The sequence below is a fragment of the Oncorhynchus masou genome, chromosome 32 (genome assembly GCF_036934945.1).
Source record: "Oncorhynchus masou masou isolate Uvic2021 chromosome 32, UVic_Omas_1.1, whole genome shotgun sequence".
Taxonomy (NCBI): domain Eukaryota; kingdom Metazoa; phylum Chordata; class Actinopteri; order Salmoniformes; family Salmonidae; genus Oncorhynchus; species Oncorhynchus masou.
This window is the reverse complement of record NC_088243.1, coordinates 2,198,516-2,219,942: the sequence shown is the minus strand read 5'-3', so window position 1 is coordinate 2,219,942 and position 21,427 is coordinate 2,198,516. Positions and strand designations below refer to the sequence as shown.

Here is a 21,427-nt window from a genome sequence, read left to right as displayed (position 1 = left end):
AAGAACAATACATAGATAATTGTACATTTTTATTTAGATGTTTTTGGGAAGTACAGTACTGATCAAAAGCTACCTCCCCCTCCTCCCTCCCACCTCCTCCCACCTCCTCATTCCACGGTTCTTTATTTGGACTGTTTTCTACATTGTAGAATAATAATGAAGACTTCAAAACTATGAAATGACACATGGAATAATGTAGTAACCAAAAAAAGTGTTAAACAAATCAAAATATATTTTATATTTGAGATTCTTCAAAGTAGCCTTGATGACAGCTTTTGCACACTCTTGGTATTCTCTAAACCAGCTTCATGAGGTAGTCACCTGGAATGCATTTCAATTAACAGGTGTGCCTTGTTAAAAGTTAATGTGGAATTTCTTCTTAATTTGTTTGAGCCAATCAGTACACTCTTGGCATATGTGTATATGTATATATGTGTATATGTATATATGTGTATATGTATATATGTATGTGTGTATATGTATGTATGTGTGTGTATATGTGTGTATGTATGTATGTATGTATGTATGTATATATATATATATATATATATATATATATATATATATATATATATATATGTATATATATGTAGATGTATATAGATATGTAGATGTATGTATGTATGTAGATGTATATAAATATGTAGATATCACACGCGTGTGCGCATGCATACACTGAGTGTATGCATGAGGAACAGCTGCTCTTTCCATGACATAGACTGACCAGGTGAATCCAGGTGAAAGCTTTGATCCCATATTGATGTCACTTCTTAAAGCCACATCAATCAGTGCAGATGAAAGGGGAGCAGACAGGTTAAAGAAGGTCTTTTAAGCCTTAAGACAAATGAGACATGGATTGTGTATGTGTGTGCCATTCAGAGGGTGAATGGGCAAGACAGAATATTTAAGTGCCTTTGAACGGGGTATGGTAGTCGGTGCCAGGAGCACCAGTTTGAGTGTGTGAATAACTGCAACACTGCTGGGTTTTTCACACTCAACAGTTTCCCGTGTGTATCAAGAATGGTCCACACCCAAAGGACATCCAGCCAACTTGACAAAACTGTGGGAAGCATTGGAGTCAACATGGGCCAGCTTCCCTGTGGAACGCTTTCGACACCTTGTAGAGTCCATGACCCAATGAATTGAGGCTGTTCTGAGGGCAAAAGGGGGTTCAACCTCAATATTAGGAAGGTGTTCCTAATGTTTTGTGCACTCAGTGTCTAATCTGGACTCTGACGTTCTATTTTAATTTGGGGATTATGTGCCTATTGTTTTGAATGGTTTTCTAGGTATTATTATCACTGTTGGAAACACAAGCATTTTACTGCACCTGTGATAACATCTACAAATCTGTGTGCATCCTAAAGAACACAGTTGATAGGCTATACACCCTAAACACACAGTTGATAGGCTATACACCCAAAGAACACAGTTGATAGGCTATACACCGTAAAAACACAGAAGATAGGCTATACACCCTAAGAACACAGTTGATAGGCTATACACCCAAAGAACACAGTTGATAGGCTATACACCCAAAGAACACAGTTGATAGGCTATACACCCAAAGAACACAGTTGATAGGCTATACACCCAAAGAACACAGTTGATAGGCTATACACCCAAAGAACACAGTTGATAGGCTATACACCCAAAGAACACAGTTGATAGGCTATACACCCTAAGAACACAGTTGATAGGCTATACACCCTAAGAACACAGTTGATAGGCTATACACCCTAAGAACACAGTTGATAGGCTATACACCCTAAGAACACAGTTGATAGGCTATACACCCTAAGAACACAGTTGATAGGCTATACACCCTAAGAACACAGTTGATAGGCTATACACCCTAAGAACACAGTTGATAGGCTATACACCCTAAGAACACAGTTGATAGGCTATACACCCAAAGAACACAGTTGATAGGCTATACACCCAAAGAACACAGTTGATAGGCTATACACCCAAAGAACACAGTTGATAGGCTATACACCCAAAGAACACAGTTGATAGGCTATACACCCAAAGAACACAGTTGATAGGCTATACACCCAAAGAACACAGTTGATAGGCTATACACCCAAAGAACACAGTTGATAGGCTATACACCCAAAGAACACAGTTGATAGGCTATACACCCAAAGAACACAGTTGATAGGCTATACACCCAAAGAACACAGTTGATAGGCTATACACCCAAAGAACACAGTTGATAGGCTATACACCCAAAGAACACAGTTGATAGGCTATACACCCTAAGAACACAGTTGATAGGCTATACACCCAAAGAACACAGTTGATAGGCTATACACCCTAAGAACACAGTTGATAGGCTATACACCCTAAGAACACAGTTGATAGGCTATACACCCTAAGAACACAGTTGATAGGCTATGCACACGTTGGGTCTGTCCGCCTGCTCACCGTCTGTGCTCACCGCCTGCTCACCGTCTGGTCTGTCCACCTGCTCACCGTCAGGTCTGTCCATCAGGTCTATCCATAGCCTACCAAGGCCTACATAATGTCTGTGACATCATTGCTTCAGTCCTTGTTTATGCCACAGTGCTAAATAGTTTAAATAGTTTTTAATGTTTCCAAATAGTAGGAACCACTTTGTGGGTTAAGCTGTTTCCACTGGGGCAGCTTTCTGTGATGCACCTTTCTTCTTCACAATGGATAATCACTTTTAAAACAAACAAAGTCTTGGTGTTCCATAAACAACTGGATCTAAAATCCCTTGAAACACTTTACCCATCTCCCTCTTAATAAATATAAATAGTTACTCTGAGTAAACAACAAGCTACACACCATACTGTAGACGCTGAGTGGACTGAACCCGCTGTAGACGCTGAGTGGACTGAACCCGCCGTAGACGCTGAGTGGACTGAACCCGCTGTAGACGCTGAGTGGACTGAACCCGCTGTAGACGCTGAGTGGACTGAACCCGCTGTAGACGCTGAGTGGACTGAACCCGCCGTAGACGCTGAGTGGACTGAACCCGCCGTAGACGCTGAGTGGACTGAACCCGCCGTAGACGCTGAGTGGACTGAACCCGCCGTAGACGCTGAGTGGACTGAACCCGCCGTAGACGCTGAGTGGACTGAACCCGCCGTAGACGCTGAGTGGACTGAACCCGCCGTAGACGCTGAGTGGACTGAACCCGCCGTAGACGCTGAGTGGACTGAACCCGCCGTAGACGCTGAGTGGACTGAACCCGCCGTAGACGCTGAGTGGACTGAACCCGCCGTAGACGCTGAGTGGACTGAACCCGCCGTAGACGCTGAGTGGACGGAACCCGCCGTAGACGCTGAGTGGACGGAACCCGCCGTAGACGCTGAGTGGACGGAACCCGCCGTAGACGCTGAGTGGACGGAACCCGCCGTAGACGCTGAGTGGACGGAACCCGCCGTAGACGCTGAGTGGACGGAACCCGCCGTAGACGCTGAGTGGACGGAACCCGCCGTAGACGCTGAGTGGACGGAACCCGCCGTAGACGCTGAGTGGACGGAACCCGCCGTAGACGCTGAGTGGACGGAACCCGCCGTAGACGCTGAGCGGACGGAACCCGCCGTAGACGCTGAGCGGACGGAACCCGCCGTAGACGCTGAGCGGACGGAACCCGCCAGACGCTGAGCGGACGGAACCCGCCAGACGCTGAGCGGACGGAACCCGCCAGACGCTGAGCGGACGGAACCCGCCGTAGACGCTGAGCGGACGGAACCCGCCAGACGCTGAGCGGACGGAACCCGCCGTAGACGCTGAGCGGACGGAACCCGCCGTAGACGCTGAGCGGACGGAACCCGCCGTAGACGCTGAGCGGACGGAACCCGCCGTAGACGCTGAGCGGACGGAACCCGCCGTAGACGCTGAGCGGACGGAACCCGCCGTAGACGCTGAGCGGACGGAACCCGCCGTAGACGCTGAGCGGACGGAACCCGCCGTAGACGCTGAGCGGACTGAACCCGCCGTAGACGCTGAGCGGACGGAACCCGCCGTAGACGCTGAGCGGACTGAACCCGCCGTAGACGCTGAGCGGACTGAACCCGCCGCCGTAGACGCTGAGCGGACTGAACCCCCCTTTTCTCCCCAATTTCGACCGTCTCTCTTCACTGCTACTCCCCAACGGGCTGGGGAGGAAAAGGTTGAAACATGACCCGCCAAACCGCGCTTCTTAACACCTACCCACTTACCCGGAAGCCAGCCACAACAATGATGTCGGAGGAAACAAAGTTCAACTGATGACCGAGGTCAGCAGGCGCCCGGCCCGCCACATGGAGTCGCCAGAGCATGATGAGCCAAGTAAAGCCCCCCTATCCAAACCCCGGACGACGCTGGGCCAAACCCCGGACGACGCTGGGCCAAACCCCGGACGACGCTGGGCCAAACCCCGGACGACGCTGGGCCAAACCCTCCCCTCACCCGGACGACGCTGGGCCAAACCCTCCCCTCACCCGGACGACGCTGGGCCAAACCCCGGACGACGCTGGGCCAAACCCTCCCCTCACCCGGACGACGCTGGGCCAAACCCCGGACGACGCTGGGCCAAACCCTCCCCTAGCCCGGACGACGCTGGGCCAAACCCTCCCCTAGCCCGGACGACGCTGGGCCAAACCCTCCCCTCACCCAGGTGACGCTGGGCCAAACCGTCCCCTCACCCGGACGACGCTGGGCCAAACCCCGGACGACACTGGGCCAAACCCGGACGACACTGGGCCAAACCCCGGACGACGCTGGGCCAAAACCTCCCCTAGCCCGGACGACGCTGGGCCAAACCCTCCCCAAACCCGGACGACGCTGGGCCAAACCCCGGACGACGCTGGGCCCAAACCCTCCCCTAGCCCGGACGACACTGGGCCAAACCCCGGACGACGCTGGGCCAAACCCTCCCCTAGCCCGGACGACGCTGGGCCAAACCCTCCCCAAACCCGGACGACGCTGGGCCAAACCCCGGACGACGCTGGGCCCAAACCCTCCCCTAGCCCGGACGACGCTGGGCCAATTGTGCACCGTCCTATGGGACTCCCAATCACGGCCGATTGTGACAGTTGGGATCGAACCCGGTTCTGTAGTGACGCCTCTAGCACTGAGATGCAGGGCCTTAGACCGCTGCGCCACTTGGGAGGCCTCACAAATCCACATTCTAATTAAGAGGACCATCGCTCTCTCCCAAAAATATTTGTTGGTGCATGAAACCAGTGAATCTAGATAAGCCTAAATGTACGCACAAGGATGTTGCATAAAGCTGAATCATTACACCTCAAGTCCACATTCTAAGGTGTGTGCAAGGCTGTATAATCCTACTGGACCGGCTATGTAAGCAGTTTGACTTGATAGTAGGTCTACCTGGCAACTGTAGGTCAAACACACCGTGTGGACAGGAGAGACCGTTGTGGTAGCAACACTGTTCAAAAGGCACTTTTGTAGAAACGTCCTGACAGAATCAGTCTGGCTGGGAGGATTGTTGTTTTTAATTCTCCTTTTTAATATTTGTATTGTCTGATATCTCTTTGCTCTTGAAGTCTCTTTCACAAGCTGTCCTAAGTAGGACCCTATTCCCTATATAGTGCCATTTGGGACCTACACTGTTCTGTCTATCAGATCTATAAATAGCCTCAGCCCTCTATGGCGATCTCACTATGATCTGCAGTTTCTGGGCAGCTTACAGTTCTCAGAAGACTGAGAAAAGAAAGTCACCTCACTGGGCTGTGTTGCCATAGTTAAGGGGGTTGACTAGACTGGGCTGTGTTGCCATAGTTAACGGGGTTGATTAGACTGGGCTGTGTTGCCATAGTTAACGGGGTTGATTAGACTGGGCTGTGTTGTCATAGTTAACGGGGTTGACTATACTGGGATGTGTTGCCATAGTTAAGGGGGTTGATTAGACTGGGCTGTGTTGCCATAGTTAAGGGGGTTGTCATAGACTGGGCTGTGTTGCCATAGTTAACGGGGTTGATTAGACTGGGCTGTGTTGTCATAGTTAACGGGGTTGACTAGACTGGGCTGTGTTGTCATAGACTGGGCTGTGTTGTCATAGACTGGGCTGTGTTGTCATAGACTGGGCTGTGTTGTCATAGTTGAGGGGGTTGATTAGACTGGGCTGTGTTGTCATAGTTAACGGGGTTGATTAGACTGGGCTGTGTTGCCATAGTTAACGGGGTTGACTAGACTGGGCTGTGTTGTCATAGTTAACGGGGTTGACTAGACTGGGCTGTGTTGTCATAGTTAACGGGGTTGACTAGACTGGGCTGTGTTGCCATAGTTAACGGGGTTGATTAGACTGGGCTGTGTTGTCATAGGCTGGGCTGTGTTGTCATAGACTGGGCTGTGTTGCCATAGTTAAGGGGGTTGATTAGACTGGGCTGTGTTGCCATAGTTAAGGGGGTTGATTAGACTGGGCTGTGTTGCCATAGTTAACGGGGTTGACTAGACTGGGCTGTGTTGTCATAGTTAACGGGGTTGATTAGACTGGGCTGTGTTGTCATAGTTAACGGGGTTGACTAGACTGGGCTGTGTTGTCATAGACTGGGCTGTGTTGTCATAGACTGGGCTGTGTTGCCATAGTTAAGGGGGTTGATTAGACTGGGCTGTGTTGTCATAGTTAAGGGGGTTGATTAGACTGGGCTGTGTTGCCATAGTTAACGGGGTTGACTAGACTGGGCTGTGTTGTCATAGTTAAGGGGGTTGATTAGACTGGGCTGTGTTGTCATAGTTAAGGGGGTTGATTAGACTGGGCTGTGTTGCCATAGTTGAGGGGGTTGATTAGACTGGGCTGTGTTGCCATAGTTAAGTTCAAACCACTTTGAAAGTTTGCTGTTTACATCTGAACATTGAGCTGTTTTAGAGCTGTGGTGGTAGGAGGACCCTGCTCCATAGGACTGTCAGGAGGTGTTGTATTAGAGCTGTGGTGGTAGGAGGACCCTGCTCCATAGGACTGTCAGGAGGTGTTGTATTAGAGCTGTGGTGGTAGGAGGACCCTGCTCCATAGGACTGTCAGGAGGTGTTGTATTAGAGCTGTGGTGGTAGGAGGACCCTGCTCCATAGGACTGTCAGGAGGTGTTGTATTAGAGCTGTGGTGGTAGGAGGACCCTGCTCCATAGGACTGTCAGGAGGTGTTGTATTAGAGCTGTGGTGGTAGGAGGACCCTGCTCCATAGGACTGTCAGGAGGTGTTGTATTAGAGCTGTGGTGGTAGGAGGACCCTGCTCCATAGGACAGTCAGGAGGTGTTGTATTAGAGCTGTGGTGGTAGGAGGACCCTGCTCCATAGGACTGTCAGGAGGTGTTGTATTAGAGCTGTGGTGGTAGGAGGACCCTGCTCCATAGGACTGTCAGGAGGTGTTGGTTTAGAGGAACTCTGAGCCGTTGCCAGTAGCTGGCCGGCTCCTACAGCTTACTGCTTAGCAACAGCCAATCAGCCGGTCTGAGTTGGGGAAACTTGTTGGCCAATTACGTCGAAGGACGGGGATAGTGCTTGAGTTGAGGAAGAACAGTAGGCAAGTGAAGGGGGTTGTGGAGAGAGGGGAGGAGGTTTGAGAGGGGAGGAGGTTTGAGAGGGGAGGAGGAGAGAGGGGAGGAGGTTTGAGAGGAGAGGGGGTTTGAGAGGAGAGGAGAGGAGGAGAGGGAGAGTTGGATTAAGAGAAGATTGGGAGGAGAAGAGTGGGAAGGAGGTTTGGGAGCAGAGGGGGTAAGGAGTTGAGGAGGGGAGATTTCATGTCATTGTTTTCTTTGTCTCACTAGATTGTCCTGTAACCGGGGAAATTGTCCTGTAACCGGGGAAATTGTCCTGTAACCGGGGAAATTGTCCTGTAACCGGGGAAATTGTCCTGTAACCGGGGAAATTGTCCTGTAACCGGGGAAATTGTCCTGTAACCAGGGAAATTGTTCTGTATCCGGGACGATTGTTGGTGTATAAATACAACTTCTGACCAAAATGAAGGTCCTGTCATTGAGTAAATGTGAGGCTCGCTGTCTTCTCTCTCCCAACTCCTTCACGATGAGGCTTCTCTTAAGAAATAGTGGCATACTCAGCTGAGGAGAAAATATTGTTTTAAGTTGTAACTAAATTGTCATCTATAGTCATTGAATAGTTGTTTTCAGTAGTTTAGTTGTCAAGTTTATACTGTAACACATGAAGTAGCAGTCCTTGACATGGTTCTAAATCACACCCTAAAACAGACTGTTCCAGTAGAGCCATCACACCCTAAAACAGACTGTTCCAGTAGAGCCATCACACCCTAAAACAGGCTGTTCCAGTAGAGCTGTCTGTTTTAGGGTGTGATAGTTCAACTGGAGTAGTCTGTTTTAGGGTGTGATAGTTCAACTGGAGTAGTCTGTTTTAGGGTGTGATAGTTCTACTGGAACAGTCTGTTTTAGGGTGTGATAGTTCTACTGGAACAGTCTGGTTTAGGGTGTGATGGCTCTACTGGAGTAGTCTGTTTTAGGGTGTGATAGTTCTACTGGAGTAGTCTGTTTTAGGGTGTGATAGTTCAACTGGAGTAGTCTGTTTTAGGGTGTGATGGCTCTACTGGAACAGACTGTTTTAGGGTGTGATGGCTCTACTGGAACAGACTGTTTTAGGGTGTGATGGCTCTACTGGAACAGACTGTTTTAGGGTGTGATGGCTCTACTGGAACAGACTGTTTTAGGGTGTGATAGTTCTACTGGAACAGACTGTTTTAGGGTGTGATGGCTCTACTGGAACAGACTGTTTTAGGGTGTGATAGTTCTACTGGAACAGACTACTCCAGTTGAACTAGTGCCAGTAATATCCTTATAACAGGTTGGACTGATGAATAATTCATGATCAATGACGGTGTTATTAAACTCTGCTGTTGAAGTACATTATTTCATTAATATATTAGTCGCTGTGGACCCATCCTGCACCACTGCAGTATTGGGTGGGGTAGAGGGGAAAGGTGGGGTAGGGGGAAAGGTGGGGTAGGCGATGGAGGGAGGGAGGTAGACAGCAGGAGGGAGGGAAACTGAGGGAGGGAGGTAGACAGTCGTTAGGACCATGATGCCATGTTGTTCTGTACATCGCTCCTCACTGCTTAGCAACAACCAATCAGCACCACAGACCAAGACCAGGTACTGACAAATCAGTGGGCTGGAGCATGGTGCTACAGAGTTTGGATTTCACCACATGTGAGGAGAGTAGTGGAGAGAGGACAGGAGAGGAGAGTAGTGGAGAGAGGACAGGAGAGGTGGAGAGAGGACAGGAGAGGTGGAGAGAGGACAGGAGAGGAGAGAGGACAGGAGAGGAGAGAGATGTAGAGAGGACAGGAGAGGAGAGAGATGTAGAGAGGACAGGAGAGAGATGGAGAGAGGACAGGAGAGAGATGGAGAGAGGACAGGAGAGGAGAGAGGACAGGAGAGGAGAGAGATGGAGAGGACAGGAGAGGAGAGAGATGGAGAGAGGACAGGAGAGGAGAGAGATGGAGAGAGGACAGGAGAGGAGAGAGATGGAGAGAGGACAGGAGAGGAGAGAGATGGAGAGAGGACAGGAGAGGAGAGAGATGGAGAGAAGACAGGAGAGGAGAGAGATGGAGAGAAGACAGGAGAGGAGAGAGATGGAGAGAGGACAGGAGAGGAGAAAGATGGAGAGAGGACAGGAGAGGAGAAAGATGGAGAGAGGACAGGAGAGGAGAAAGATGGAGAGAGGACAGGAGAAAGATGGAGAGAGGACAGGAGAGAGATGGAGAGAGGACAGGAGAGAGATGGAGAGAGGACAGGAGAGGACAGGAGAGGACAGGAGAGAGGACAGGAGAGAGATGGAGAGAGGACAGGAGAGAGATGGAGAGAGGACAGGAGAGAGATGGAGAGAGGACAGGAGAGAGATGGAGAGAGGACAGGAGAGAGATGGAGAGAGGACAGGAGAGAGATGGAGAGAGGACAGGAGAGAGATGGAGAGAGGACAGGAGAGAGGACAGGAGAGAGGACAGGAGAGAGATGGAGAGAGGACAGGAGAGAGATGGAGAGAGGACAGGAGAGAGATGGAGAGAGGACAGGAGAGAGATGGAGAGAGGACAGGAGAGAGGACAGGAGAGGTGGAGAGAGGATAGGAGAGAGGTGGAGAGAGATGGAGAGAGGACAGGAGAGAGATGGAGAGAGGACAGTGATGGAGGAGAGGGATAGAGAGGACAGGGGAGGAGAGGGATAGAGAGGACAGGGGAGGAGAGGGATAGAGAGGACAGGGGAGGAGAGGGATAGAGAGGACAGGGGAGGAGAGTGATGGAGAGAGGACAGGAGAGGAGAGTTCTCTCCTATCCTCTCTCGATCCCGCAGGTCAAGAAGCCGGATGTGGAGGTTCTGGGCTGTCGTAGTTACACGTGGTCTGTGGTTGTGAGGCAGGGTTGGACGTTCTACCAAATTATCTAAAACAACTTTGGAGGTGGCTTATGGTAGAGAAATGAACATTATGTTCTCTGGCAACAAATCCGGTGGACATTCCTGCAGTCAGCCTGACAATTGCACACTCCCTCAACTTGAGACATCTGTGGCATTGTGTTGTGTGACAAAACTGCATGTTTTAGAGTGGCCTTTTATTGTCCCCAGCACAAGGTGCACCTGTGTAATGATCATGCTGTTTAATCGGCAGGTAGCCTAGTGGTTAGAGCGTTGGGCCAGTAACTAAAAGGTTGCTAGATCAAATCCCTGTTCTGCCCTTGAACAAGGCAGTTAACCCACTGTTCCTAGGCCGTCATTGTAAATAAGAATTTGTTCTTTAACTGACTTGCCTAGTTAAATAAAGGTGAAATAAATCAGCTTCTTGATATGCCACACCTGTCGAAGGTGAAATGCTCACTAACAGGGATATAAACATATTTGTGCAAAACATTATAGAGAAATTAGCTTTTTGTGTGAATGGAACATTTCTGGGATCTTTTATTTCAGCTCATGAAACGTGGGACCAACACTTTACATGTTGGGTTTGATATATTTGTTCAGTGTAGTTTAAGTGGAGCTCTTTTTTCTGCATTCTCTCTGTCTCTCTCTGTCTCTCTCTCTGTCTCTCTCTCTCTGTCTCTCTCTCTGTCTCTCTCTCTGTCTCTCTCTCTATGTCTCTCTCTCTCTGCAGCCATAACTTTCTCCAGGTGCTCCCCATGTTGCTATATTTTCATTGTGCAGGGCGCGGCTCTCCTCTTCTGCTGTCTGTCTGGTCGGGGAGGGCAGAGGAGGGAATGGAGCAGAACAGCAACACACCAGCATGTAACCAGGGCTACTTGCTGTTGCATGGTTACAACCAGACACTCTCTCTCATTTGCTCAGAACCTGAAGAGGTGCTCCTTGATTGGCTAAGTGAGGAGCGGAGTTGTGGTGTGATTGGTTGTGGCTGGAGGCAGGCTGCTGTGATTGGTCTAGATGAATGATAGGGGCTCCTTGGAGACTGTGCCAGTGTAAACATCCTGGGTACTATTCTTCAATGGAGCTGAAGACTGTTCAGCCCGAGCTCTCATGAATTGCTCTCTCTGTGTGTGTCTCTGTTTACCAGCTCCGGTCTGTCTGTGTGGACACTTGACTTGACGTCTCTCTGAGGACCTCTGTTCTGTGTTTCTGTGGAGAGGAGCGTGGCTAATTGGCTGTGTTGGCACAGACGGCACTATTGTGAAACTTGGGAAATAGAGCAGCGTGGGGCTGTTCTCATTCAATACTGTATGTAGTGACCAATATTATTAGTTCATCCTGACGGTGTGCCCCCCCCACGGGCCCTAGTCAAAGGGGCAGTAGGTAGGCTAGCATTGGGCCAGTGGTGGCGCAGCGGTCTAAGGCACTGCATATCAGTGCTAGATGCGTCACTACAGACCCTGGTTCGATTCCAGCCTGTATCACAACCGGCCGTGAATGGACGTCATTAGGGTTTGGCCGTGCGTAGGCCGTCATTGTAAATAAGAGTTTGTTCCTAACTGACTTGCCTAGTTAAATAAAGGTTCAGTAAAATAAATACAAATTTTAAAAAGCAACAAAGTTTGCTGGTTCAAATCCCAGAGCCGACAAGGTGAAAAACCTATTGATGTGCCTTTGAGCAAGACTCTTTACCCTGATTGCTCCTGTATAAGAGCGTCTGCTAAATGACTTCCATGTAAATATCAACAGTAGGTCACTATATAGGGACATTTGGGACACTGTCTTCTTCTCTGTTCTATATTCAGTGTCTAAGGGGGGCGTGGCCTGCACAGTCACCCCGTCCAGCTTCCTGTGTCTCAGAATGCCTACTGCTTAGCAACAACCAATCAGCCTAATATTTTTGGCAGCGTTGTGCAGCCAATCGTGCACGTGAAAGCAAGCTTGTTTGGTGCAGAGCGTTATGATTGGCTGAGAGGAAAACGGTTGATCTGCTGCTCTAGACAGCGTGGTGGTGGTATAAATGAAAACAGATTGTGAGAGTTGATTAAAAAGAAAACATGTGTTAGCCTAAATTATGTAAAGCAGTCCTGTGTCAGCTTTGTGGATAATAATGTTGTCTTATCAGCACCAGATTGGTTCAATGTACATGTTCAAGGGGAATCACTGTATGCTGTTGAAAAATGTCAACAGTGTGCTGAGTGGATAGGGCTGCTTCCTACTTCAGTTAAATGTCTCCTCTCCTAGCTGTCTGTAGAGCAGGCGTATGTATATACATAAAACGGATCAATAAGAACGGCCGCTGGACAGTTGTCCGGGAGAAGAATAAAATAACATTATGAAATAAATATTTTTAGCCTATTAATTAATAACACACCAATGGATGGAAATACATTTGACCATGCTTATTGGTCTATAGGTCATTTGCATAATTTTGTGGAATTAAATTGCGTGTGTAGTTACCTTAGTCATTAAGACTCTTTTTGATCACGTCACAGGATATACAGCCAAGTTTGAGTGGTTAATCTGTCAGACTGCTATGGCTCCTCCTGCTGCTGAGAGAGAGCTGCCTCTACGGCTCCTGCTGAGAGAGAGAGCTGCCTCTACGGCTCCTGCTGAGAGAGAGCTGCCTCTATGGCTCCTCCTGCTGCTGAGAGAGAGCTGCCTCTATGGCTCCTGCTGAGAGAGAGCTGCCTCTATGGCTCCTGCTGAGAGAGAGCTGCCTCTACGGCACCTGCTGCTGAGAGAGCTGCCTCTATGGCTCCTGCTGAGAGAGAGCTGCCTCTACGGCTCCTGCTGAGAGAGAGCTGCCTCTATGGCTCCTCCTGCTGCTGAGAGAGAGCTGCCTCTATGGCTCCTGCTGAGAGAGAGCTGCCTCTATGGCTCCTGCTGAGAGAGAGCTGCCTTTATGGCACCTGCTGAGAGAGAGCTGCCTTTATGGCTCCTGCTGAGAGAGAGCTGCCTCTATGGCTCCTGCTGAGAGAGAGCTGCCTCTATGGCTCCTGCTGAGAGAGAGCTGCCTCTATGGCTCCTGCTGCTGAGAGAGAGCTGCCTCTATGGCTCCTGCTGCTGAGAGAGAGCTGCCTCTACGGCACCTGCTGCTGAGAGAGAGCTGCCTCTATGGCTCCTGCTGCTGAGAGAGAGCTGCCTCTACGGCTCCTCCTGCTGAGAGAGAGCTGCCTCTATGGCTCCTCCTGCTGAGAGAGAGCTGCCTCTATGGCTCCTCCTGCTGAGAGAGAGCTGCCTCTATGGCTCCTGCTGCTGAGAGAGCTGCCTCTATGGCTCCTGCTGCTGAGAGAGCTGCCTCTACGGCACCTGCTGCTGAGAGAGCTGCCTCTACGGCACCTGCTGCTGAGAGAGCTGCCTCTACGGCACCTGCTGCTGAGAGAGCTGCCTCTATGGCTCCTGCTGCTGAGAGAGAGCTGCCTCTACGGCACCTGCTGCTGAGAGAGCTGCCTCTATGGCTCCTGCTGCTGAGAGAGAGCTGCCTCTATGGCTCCTGCTGCTGAGAGAGAGCTGCCTCTATGGCTCCTCCTGCTGAGAGAGAGCTGCTGCTACGGCTCTTCCAATCATTGCGCAACAATTCTAAATGCAATCTTATATTTAAATCCATTTTGATGGCCACGATTTAAAAATAGCTACTTTTTTTATTTCTCAACTGGTTATTGAAGCTTGTTCCCCATTAGCCTTTCAAGTGCTCAGCCTGCCTACCGTTGCCTATCAGCAGGTCAAACACCACTTTGCAATGAGCTGGAGGCAGTATGCATTTTGAAAACATATGCTTAATTGGTTGAAACCTTAATATGTTACTTCATATTATGAGGCATGTCTTAACTTGCTTCAAAGTAGCAAAGCCAAAATTAATTTCTAGAAACGTGGTGGCAATTATTTTATGAAGACTTGCCTTTGAAACCATTCTCTTTTTTCTCTCATTTTCTATTGGTTTTCAAATCAACTTTCTTTCATTGTCCAGCAGCCAAAGGCACAATCCTAGTCATATTAGCATCTCTTGCTAGTTGATGATAATCCTAGCCATATTAGCATCTCTTGCTAGTTGATGATAATCCTAGTCATATTAGCATCTCTTGCTAGTTGATGATAATCCTAGTCATATTAGCATCTCATGCTAGTTGATGATAATCCTAGTCATATTAGCATCTCTTGCTACTTGATGATAATCCTAGTCATATTAGCATCCCATGCTAGTTGTTGATAATCCTTGTCATATTAGCATCCCATGCTAGTTGTTGATAATCCTTGTCATATTAGCACCCCATGCTAGTTGTTGATAATCCTAGTCATATTAGCATCTCTTGCTAGTTGTTGATAATCCTAGTCATATCAGCATCTCTTGCTAGTTGTTGATAATCCTAGTCATATTAGCATCTCTTGCTAGTTGATGATAATCCTAGTCATATTAGCATCTCTTGCTAGTTGATGATAATCCTAGTCATATCAGCATCTCTTGCTAGTTGATGATAATCCTAGTCATATTAGCATCTCTTGCTAGTTGATGATAATCCTAGTCATATCAGCATCTCTTGCTAGTTGATGATAATCCTAGTCATATCAGCATCCCATGCTAGTTGTTGATAATCCTAGTCATATTAGCATCTCTTGCTAGTTGATGATAATCCTAGTCATATTAGCATCTCTTGCTAGTTGATGATAATCCTAGTCATATTAGCATCTCTTGCTAGTTGATGATAATCCTAGTCATATTAGCATCTCTTGCTAGTTGATGATAATCCTAGTCATATCAGCATCTCTTGCTAGTTGATGATAATCCTAGTCATATTAGCATCTCTTGCTAGTTGATGATAATCCTAGTCATATTAGCATCTCTTGCTAGTTGATGATAATCCTAGTCATATTAGCATCTCTTGCTAGTTGATGATAATCCTAGTCATATTAGCATCTCTTGCTAGTTGATGATAATCCTAGTCATATCAGCATCTCTTGCTAGTTGTTGATAATCCTAGTCATATCAGCATCTCTTGCTAGTTGTTGATAATCCTAGTCATATTAGCATCCCATGCTAGTTGATGATAATCCTAGTCATATTAGCAACCCATGCTAGTTGATGATAATCCTAGTCATATTAGCAACCCATGCTAGTTGATGATAATCCTAGTCATATCAGCATCTCTTGCTAGTTGATGATAATCCTAGTCATATTAGCAACCCATGCTAGTTGATGATAATCCTAGTCATATCAGCATCTCTTGCTAGTTGATGATAATCCTAGTCATATCAGCATCTCTTGCTAGTTGATGATAATCCTAGTCATATCAGCATCCCAATTTCTAATGGATATTTTAATCTGTCACATGAGACCGCTACCATGTGCCGTGTGCTTTTTACAACTGCGTTGTCCTGCTCATTGCATTATGGAACTAACATTTTTAAGCTAAACTTTCTGATCTGTTGCATCAGCCTGAATGCTGTTTTAAAGTTATTTTATTGTACTGGTTGTATGAATTTGGGATCTATCGTCTTGTTTGGAATAGGCTATTTCTTAGATGAACTTTTCTACCATGTTGGGTTAGTAATTGACACAGGCTAGTGATGTTGCTGTTCTTTCCTCATCTTGTCGGCTGAGGAAAAGTAAATGCGGACAGTGATTCTAACATCTTCATCGTGCTCATCAGAATTCAGTCAGAAGGACGGACGCCGTTGCATCCTCGACTTGGATGTTCTGTTACTCTCAGCACCGTGGGTGGACGCCCTAATCAGGTTACTCTGAGCACCGTGGGTGGACGCCCTAATGGGTTACTCTGAGCACCGTGGGTGGATGCCCTAATCAGGTTACTCTGAGCACCGTGGGTGGACGCCCTAATCAGGTTACTCTGAGCACCGTGGGTGGACGCCCTAATCAGGTTACTCTGAGCACCGTGGGTGGACGCCCTAATCAGGTTACTCTGAGCATCGTGGGTGGATGCCCTGATCAGGTTACTCTGAGCACCGTGGGTGGACGCCCTAATCAGGTTACTCTGAGCACCGTGGGTGGACGCCCTAATCAGGTTATTCTGAGCACCGTGGGTGGACGCCCTAATCAGGTTACTCTGAACACCGTGGGTGGACGCCCTAATCAGGTTACTCTGAGCACCGTGGGTGGACGCCCTAATCAGGTTACTCTGAGCACCGTGGGTGGACATCCTAATCAGGTTACTCTGAGCACCGTGGGTGGACGCCCTAATCAGGTTACTCTGAGCACCGTGGGTGGACGCCCTAATCAGGTTACTCTGAGCACCGTGGGTGGACGCCCTAATCAGGTTATTCTGAGCACCGTGGGTGGACGCCCTGATCAGGTTACTCTGAGCACCGTGGGTGGACGCCCTAATCAGGTTACTCTGAGCACCGTGGGTGGACATCCTAATCAGGTTACTCTGAGCACCGTGGGTGGACATCCTAATCAGGTTACTCTGAGCACCGTGGGTGGACGCCCTGATCAGGTTACTCTGAGCACCGTGGGTGGACATCCTAATCAGGTTACTCTGAGCACCGTGGGTGAACGCTGTAGAGTACCAGAAGTAGACCAGGTGTTTTTAAACAGACAGCCTTACCCAGAGAGGGTGTGTTTTTAAACAGACGGCCTTACCCAGAGAGGGTGTGTTTTTAAACAGACAGCCTTACCCAGAGGGTTTTACCCTATAGGTTTTCAAGTGTGTGTGTGTGTGTGTGTGTGTGTGTGTGTGGTAAGGGAGGGCTGTATCTGCAGAGACCCATTGACTCACACTGATCTGACTAATAGGTGGATAAATCCCCTGCTCCGCTGATGCTGTGTGACTACAGGCGGCGTAGGTATTAACCCCACGGTCTTCCCTTTTCCCCCAGCTCTCTGGTGATCATCAGTACTCTGGACGGTCGTATCTCAGCTCTAGACCCCTACAACCAGGGACGCAAACAGTGGGACCTCGACGTAGGGTCAGGATGTCTGGTCTCATCCAGCCTCAGCAAACCAGAGGTAACCTGTGACATAACCTATAACATATAGCCTATTACATATAACCAATGACAACCTATGACCTAACCTATAGCCTATGACATAGCATATAGCCTATGACATAACATATAGCCTATGACATAACATATAACCTATGACATAACATAACCTGTGACATAACATAACCTGTGACATAGCATATAACCTGTGACATAACATATAGCCTATGACATAACATATAGCCTATGACATAACATATAACCTGTGACATAACATATAACCTGTGACATAGCATATAACCTGTGACATAGCATATAACCTGTGACATAACATATAACCTATGACATAACATATAGCCTATGACATAACATATAGCCTATGACATAGCATATAGCCTATGACATAACATATAACCTGTGACATAGCATATAACCTGTGACATAGCATATAACCTGTGACATAACATATAGCCTATGACATAACATATAGCCTATGACATAGCATATAACCTGTGACATAACATATAGCCTATGACATAACATATAGCCTATGACATAACATATAACCTGTGACATAACATAACCTGTGACATAACATATAACCTGTGACATAGCATATAGCCTATGACATAACATATAGCCTATGACATAGCATATAGCCTATGACATAACATATAGCCTGTGACCTAACCTATGACAACCTAGGACATAACATATAACCTGTGACCTAACCTATGACAACCTAGGACATAACATATAACCTGTGACCTAACCTATGACAACCTAGGACATAACATATAACCTGTGGCCTAACCTATGACAACCTAGGACATAACATATAACCTGTGACCTAACCTATGACAACCTAGGACATAACATATAACCTGTGACCTAACCTATGACAACCTAGGACATAACATATAACCTGTGACCTAACCTATGACAACCTAGGACATAACATATAACCTGTGACATAGCATATAGCCTATGACAACCTAGGACATAACATATAACCTGTGACCTAACCTATGACAACCTAGGACATAACATATAACCTGTGACCTAACCTATGACAACCTAGGACATAACATATAACCTGTGACCTAACCTATGACAACCTAGGACATAACATATAACCTGTGACCTAACCTATGACATAACATATAACCTGTGACCTAACCTATGACAACCTAGGACATAACATATAACCTGTGACCTAACCTATGACAACCTAGGACATAACATATAACCTGTGACCTAACCTATGACAACCTAGGACATAACATATAACCTGTGACCTAACCTATGACAACCTAGGACATAACATATAACCTGTGACCTAACCTATGACAACCTAGGACATAACATATAACCTGTGACCTAACCTATGACAACCTAGGACATAACATATAACCTGTGACCTAACCTATGACAACCTAGGACATAACATATAACCTGTGACCTAACCTATGATAACCTGTGATGTAACCTGTAACCTGTAACCTATAACATATCACCTGTGTCATAACATATCACCTGTAACATATCACCTGTAACCTGTGACATACAGTATAACATGTGTCATAACCTGTGACGTAACATATAGCCTATGACCTATAACCTGTGACATAACATATGACGTAACATATAGCCTATGACCTATAACCTGTGATATGACCTATAGCCTGTGACATAACATATGACCTATAACCAGTGATATGACCTATAACCTGTGACATAACATATGACCTATAACCTGTGATATGACCTATAGCCTGTGACATAACATATAACATATAACCTGTGACATAACATATGACGTAACATATAGCCTATGACCTATAACCTGTGACATAACATATGACGTAACATATAGCCTATGACCTATAACCTGTGATATGACCTATAGCCTGTGACATAACATATGACCTATAACCAGTGATATGACCTATAACCTGTGACATAACATATGACCTATAACCTGTGATATGACCTATAGCCTGTGACATAACATATGACCTATAACCTGTGATATGACCTATAGCCTGTGACATAACATATGACCTATAACCTGTGATATGACCTATAACCTGTGACATAACATATGACCTATAACCTGTGACATAACATATAACCTTTGAAAAGATGGCGCCGAAGAACATGGCTGAAGTTTTACATTCTCCCAACTAATTGTGCTATTTTGTTATTTTTCCGTTTTGTGTAACTTAGTTTTTTTCTCATTGTGTAAATGCTGCTGCTACCGTCTCTTATGACTGAAAATAACTTCTGGACATCAGAACAGAGGTTCCTCACCGCGGACTGGAGGACACCTTTTCCTTTAACGAGTCCAACGGGAAGGATATCCTGCTGTCACTGGAACAGGCCCAGATCCATACCTTTCACTGGAACAGGCCCAGATCCATACCTTTCACTGGAACAGGCCCAGATCCACACCTTTCACTGGAACAGGCCCAGATCCACGCCTTTCACTGGAACAGGCCCAGATCCATACCTTTCACTGGAACAGGCCCAGATCCACCCCTTTCACTGGAACAGGCCCAGATCCCTGCCTTTCACTGGAACAGGCCCAGATCCACCCCTTTCACTGGAACAGGCCCAGATCCCTGCCTTTCACTGGAACAGGCCCAGATCCACCCCTTTCACTGGAACAGGCCCAGATCCCTGCCTTTCACTGGAACAGGCCCAGATCCACCCCTTTCACTGGAACAGGCCCAGATCCCTGCCTTTCACTGGAACAGGCCCAGATCCCTGCCTTTCACTGGAACAGGCCCAGAGCCACTCCTTTCACTGGAACAGGCCCAGATCCACCCCTTTCACTGGAACAGGCCCAGATCCCTGCCTTTCACTGGAACAGGCCCAGAGCCACTCCTTTCACTGGAACAGGCCCAGATCCACCCCTTTCACTGGAACAGGCCCAGATCCCTGCCTTTCACTGGAACAGGCCCAGATCCACCCCTTTCACTGGAACAGGCCCAGATCCCTGCCTTTCACTGGAACAGGCCCAGATCCACCCCTTTCACTGGAACAGGCCCAGATCCCTGCCTTTCACTGGAACAGGCCCAGATCCCTGCCTTTCACTGGAACAGGCCCAGAGCCACTCCTTTCACTGGAACAGGCCCAGATCCACCCCTTTCACTGGAACAGGCCCAGATCCCTGCCTTTCACTGGAACAGGCCCAGAGCCACTCCTTTCACTGGAACAGGCCCAGATCCCTGCCTTTCACTGGAACAGGCCCAGATCCACCCCTTTCACTGGAACAGGCCCAGATCCACCCCTTTCACTGGAACAGGCCCAGATCCACTCCTTTCACTGGAACAGGCCCAGATCCCTGCCTTTCACTGGAACAGGCCCAGATCCCTGCCTTTCACTGGAACAGGCCCAGATCCACTCCTTTCACTGGAACAGGCCCAGGTCCACTCCTTTCACTGGAACAGGCCCGGGTCCACTCCTTTCACTGGAACAGGCCCAGATCCACGCCTTTCACTGGAACAGGCCCAGATCCACCCCTTTCACTGGAACAGGCCCAGAGCCACTCCTTTCACTGGAACAGGCCCAGATCCCTGCCTTTCACTGGAACAGGCCCAGATCCACGCCTTTCACTGGAACAGGCCCAGATCCACGCCTTTCACTGGAACAGGCCCAGATCCACACCTTTCACTGGAACAGGCCCAGATCCACTCCTTTCACTGGAACAGGCCAATATCCACTCCTTTCACTGGAACAGGCCCAGATCCATACCTTTCACTGGAACAGGCCCAGATCCATACCTTTCACTGGAACAGGCCCAGATCCATGCCTTTCACTGGAACAGGCCCAGATCCACGCCTTTCACTGGAACAGGCCCAGATCCACTCCTTTCACTGGAACAGGCCCAGATCCACTCCTTTCACTGGAACAGGCCCAGATCCACACCTTTCACTGGAACAGGCCCAGATCCACTCCTTTCACTGGAACAGGCCCAGATCCACACCTTTCACTGGAACAGGCCCAGATCCACACCTTTCACTGGAACAGGCCCAGATCCACTCCTTTCCCTGGAACAGGCCCAGATCCACTCCTTTCACTGGAACAGGCCCAGATCCACTCCTTTCACTGGAACAGGCCCAGATCCACTCC

The 21,427-nt window shown here is 48.1% G+C and overlaps 1 protein-coding gene across 1 annotated transcript in view; it reads left to right on the top strand.

Moving 5' to 3' along the window:
- Positions 1-21,427, top strand: part of eif2ak3 (eukaryotic translation initiation factor 2-alpha kinase 3) — a 74,203-nt gene that overhangs the window by 2,233 nt on the left and 50,543 nt on the right. Inside the window, 1 exon segment of the mRNA XM_064953085.1 lies at positions 17,183-17,312. Within this exon segment, the coding sequence (XP_064809157.1) occupies positions 17,183-17,312 (130 nt within the window).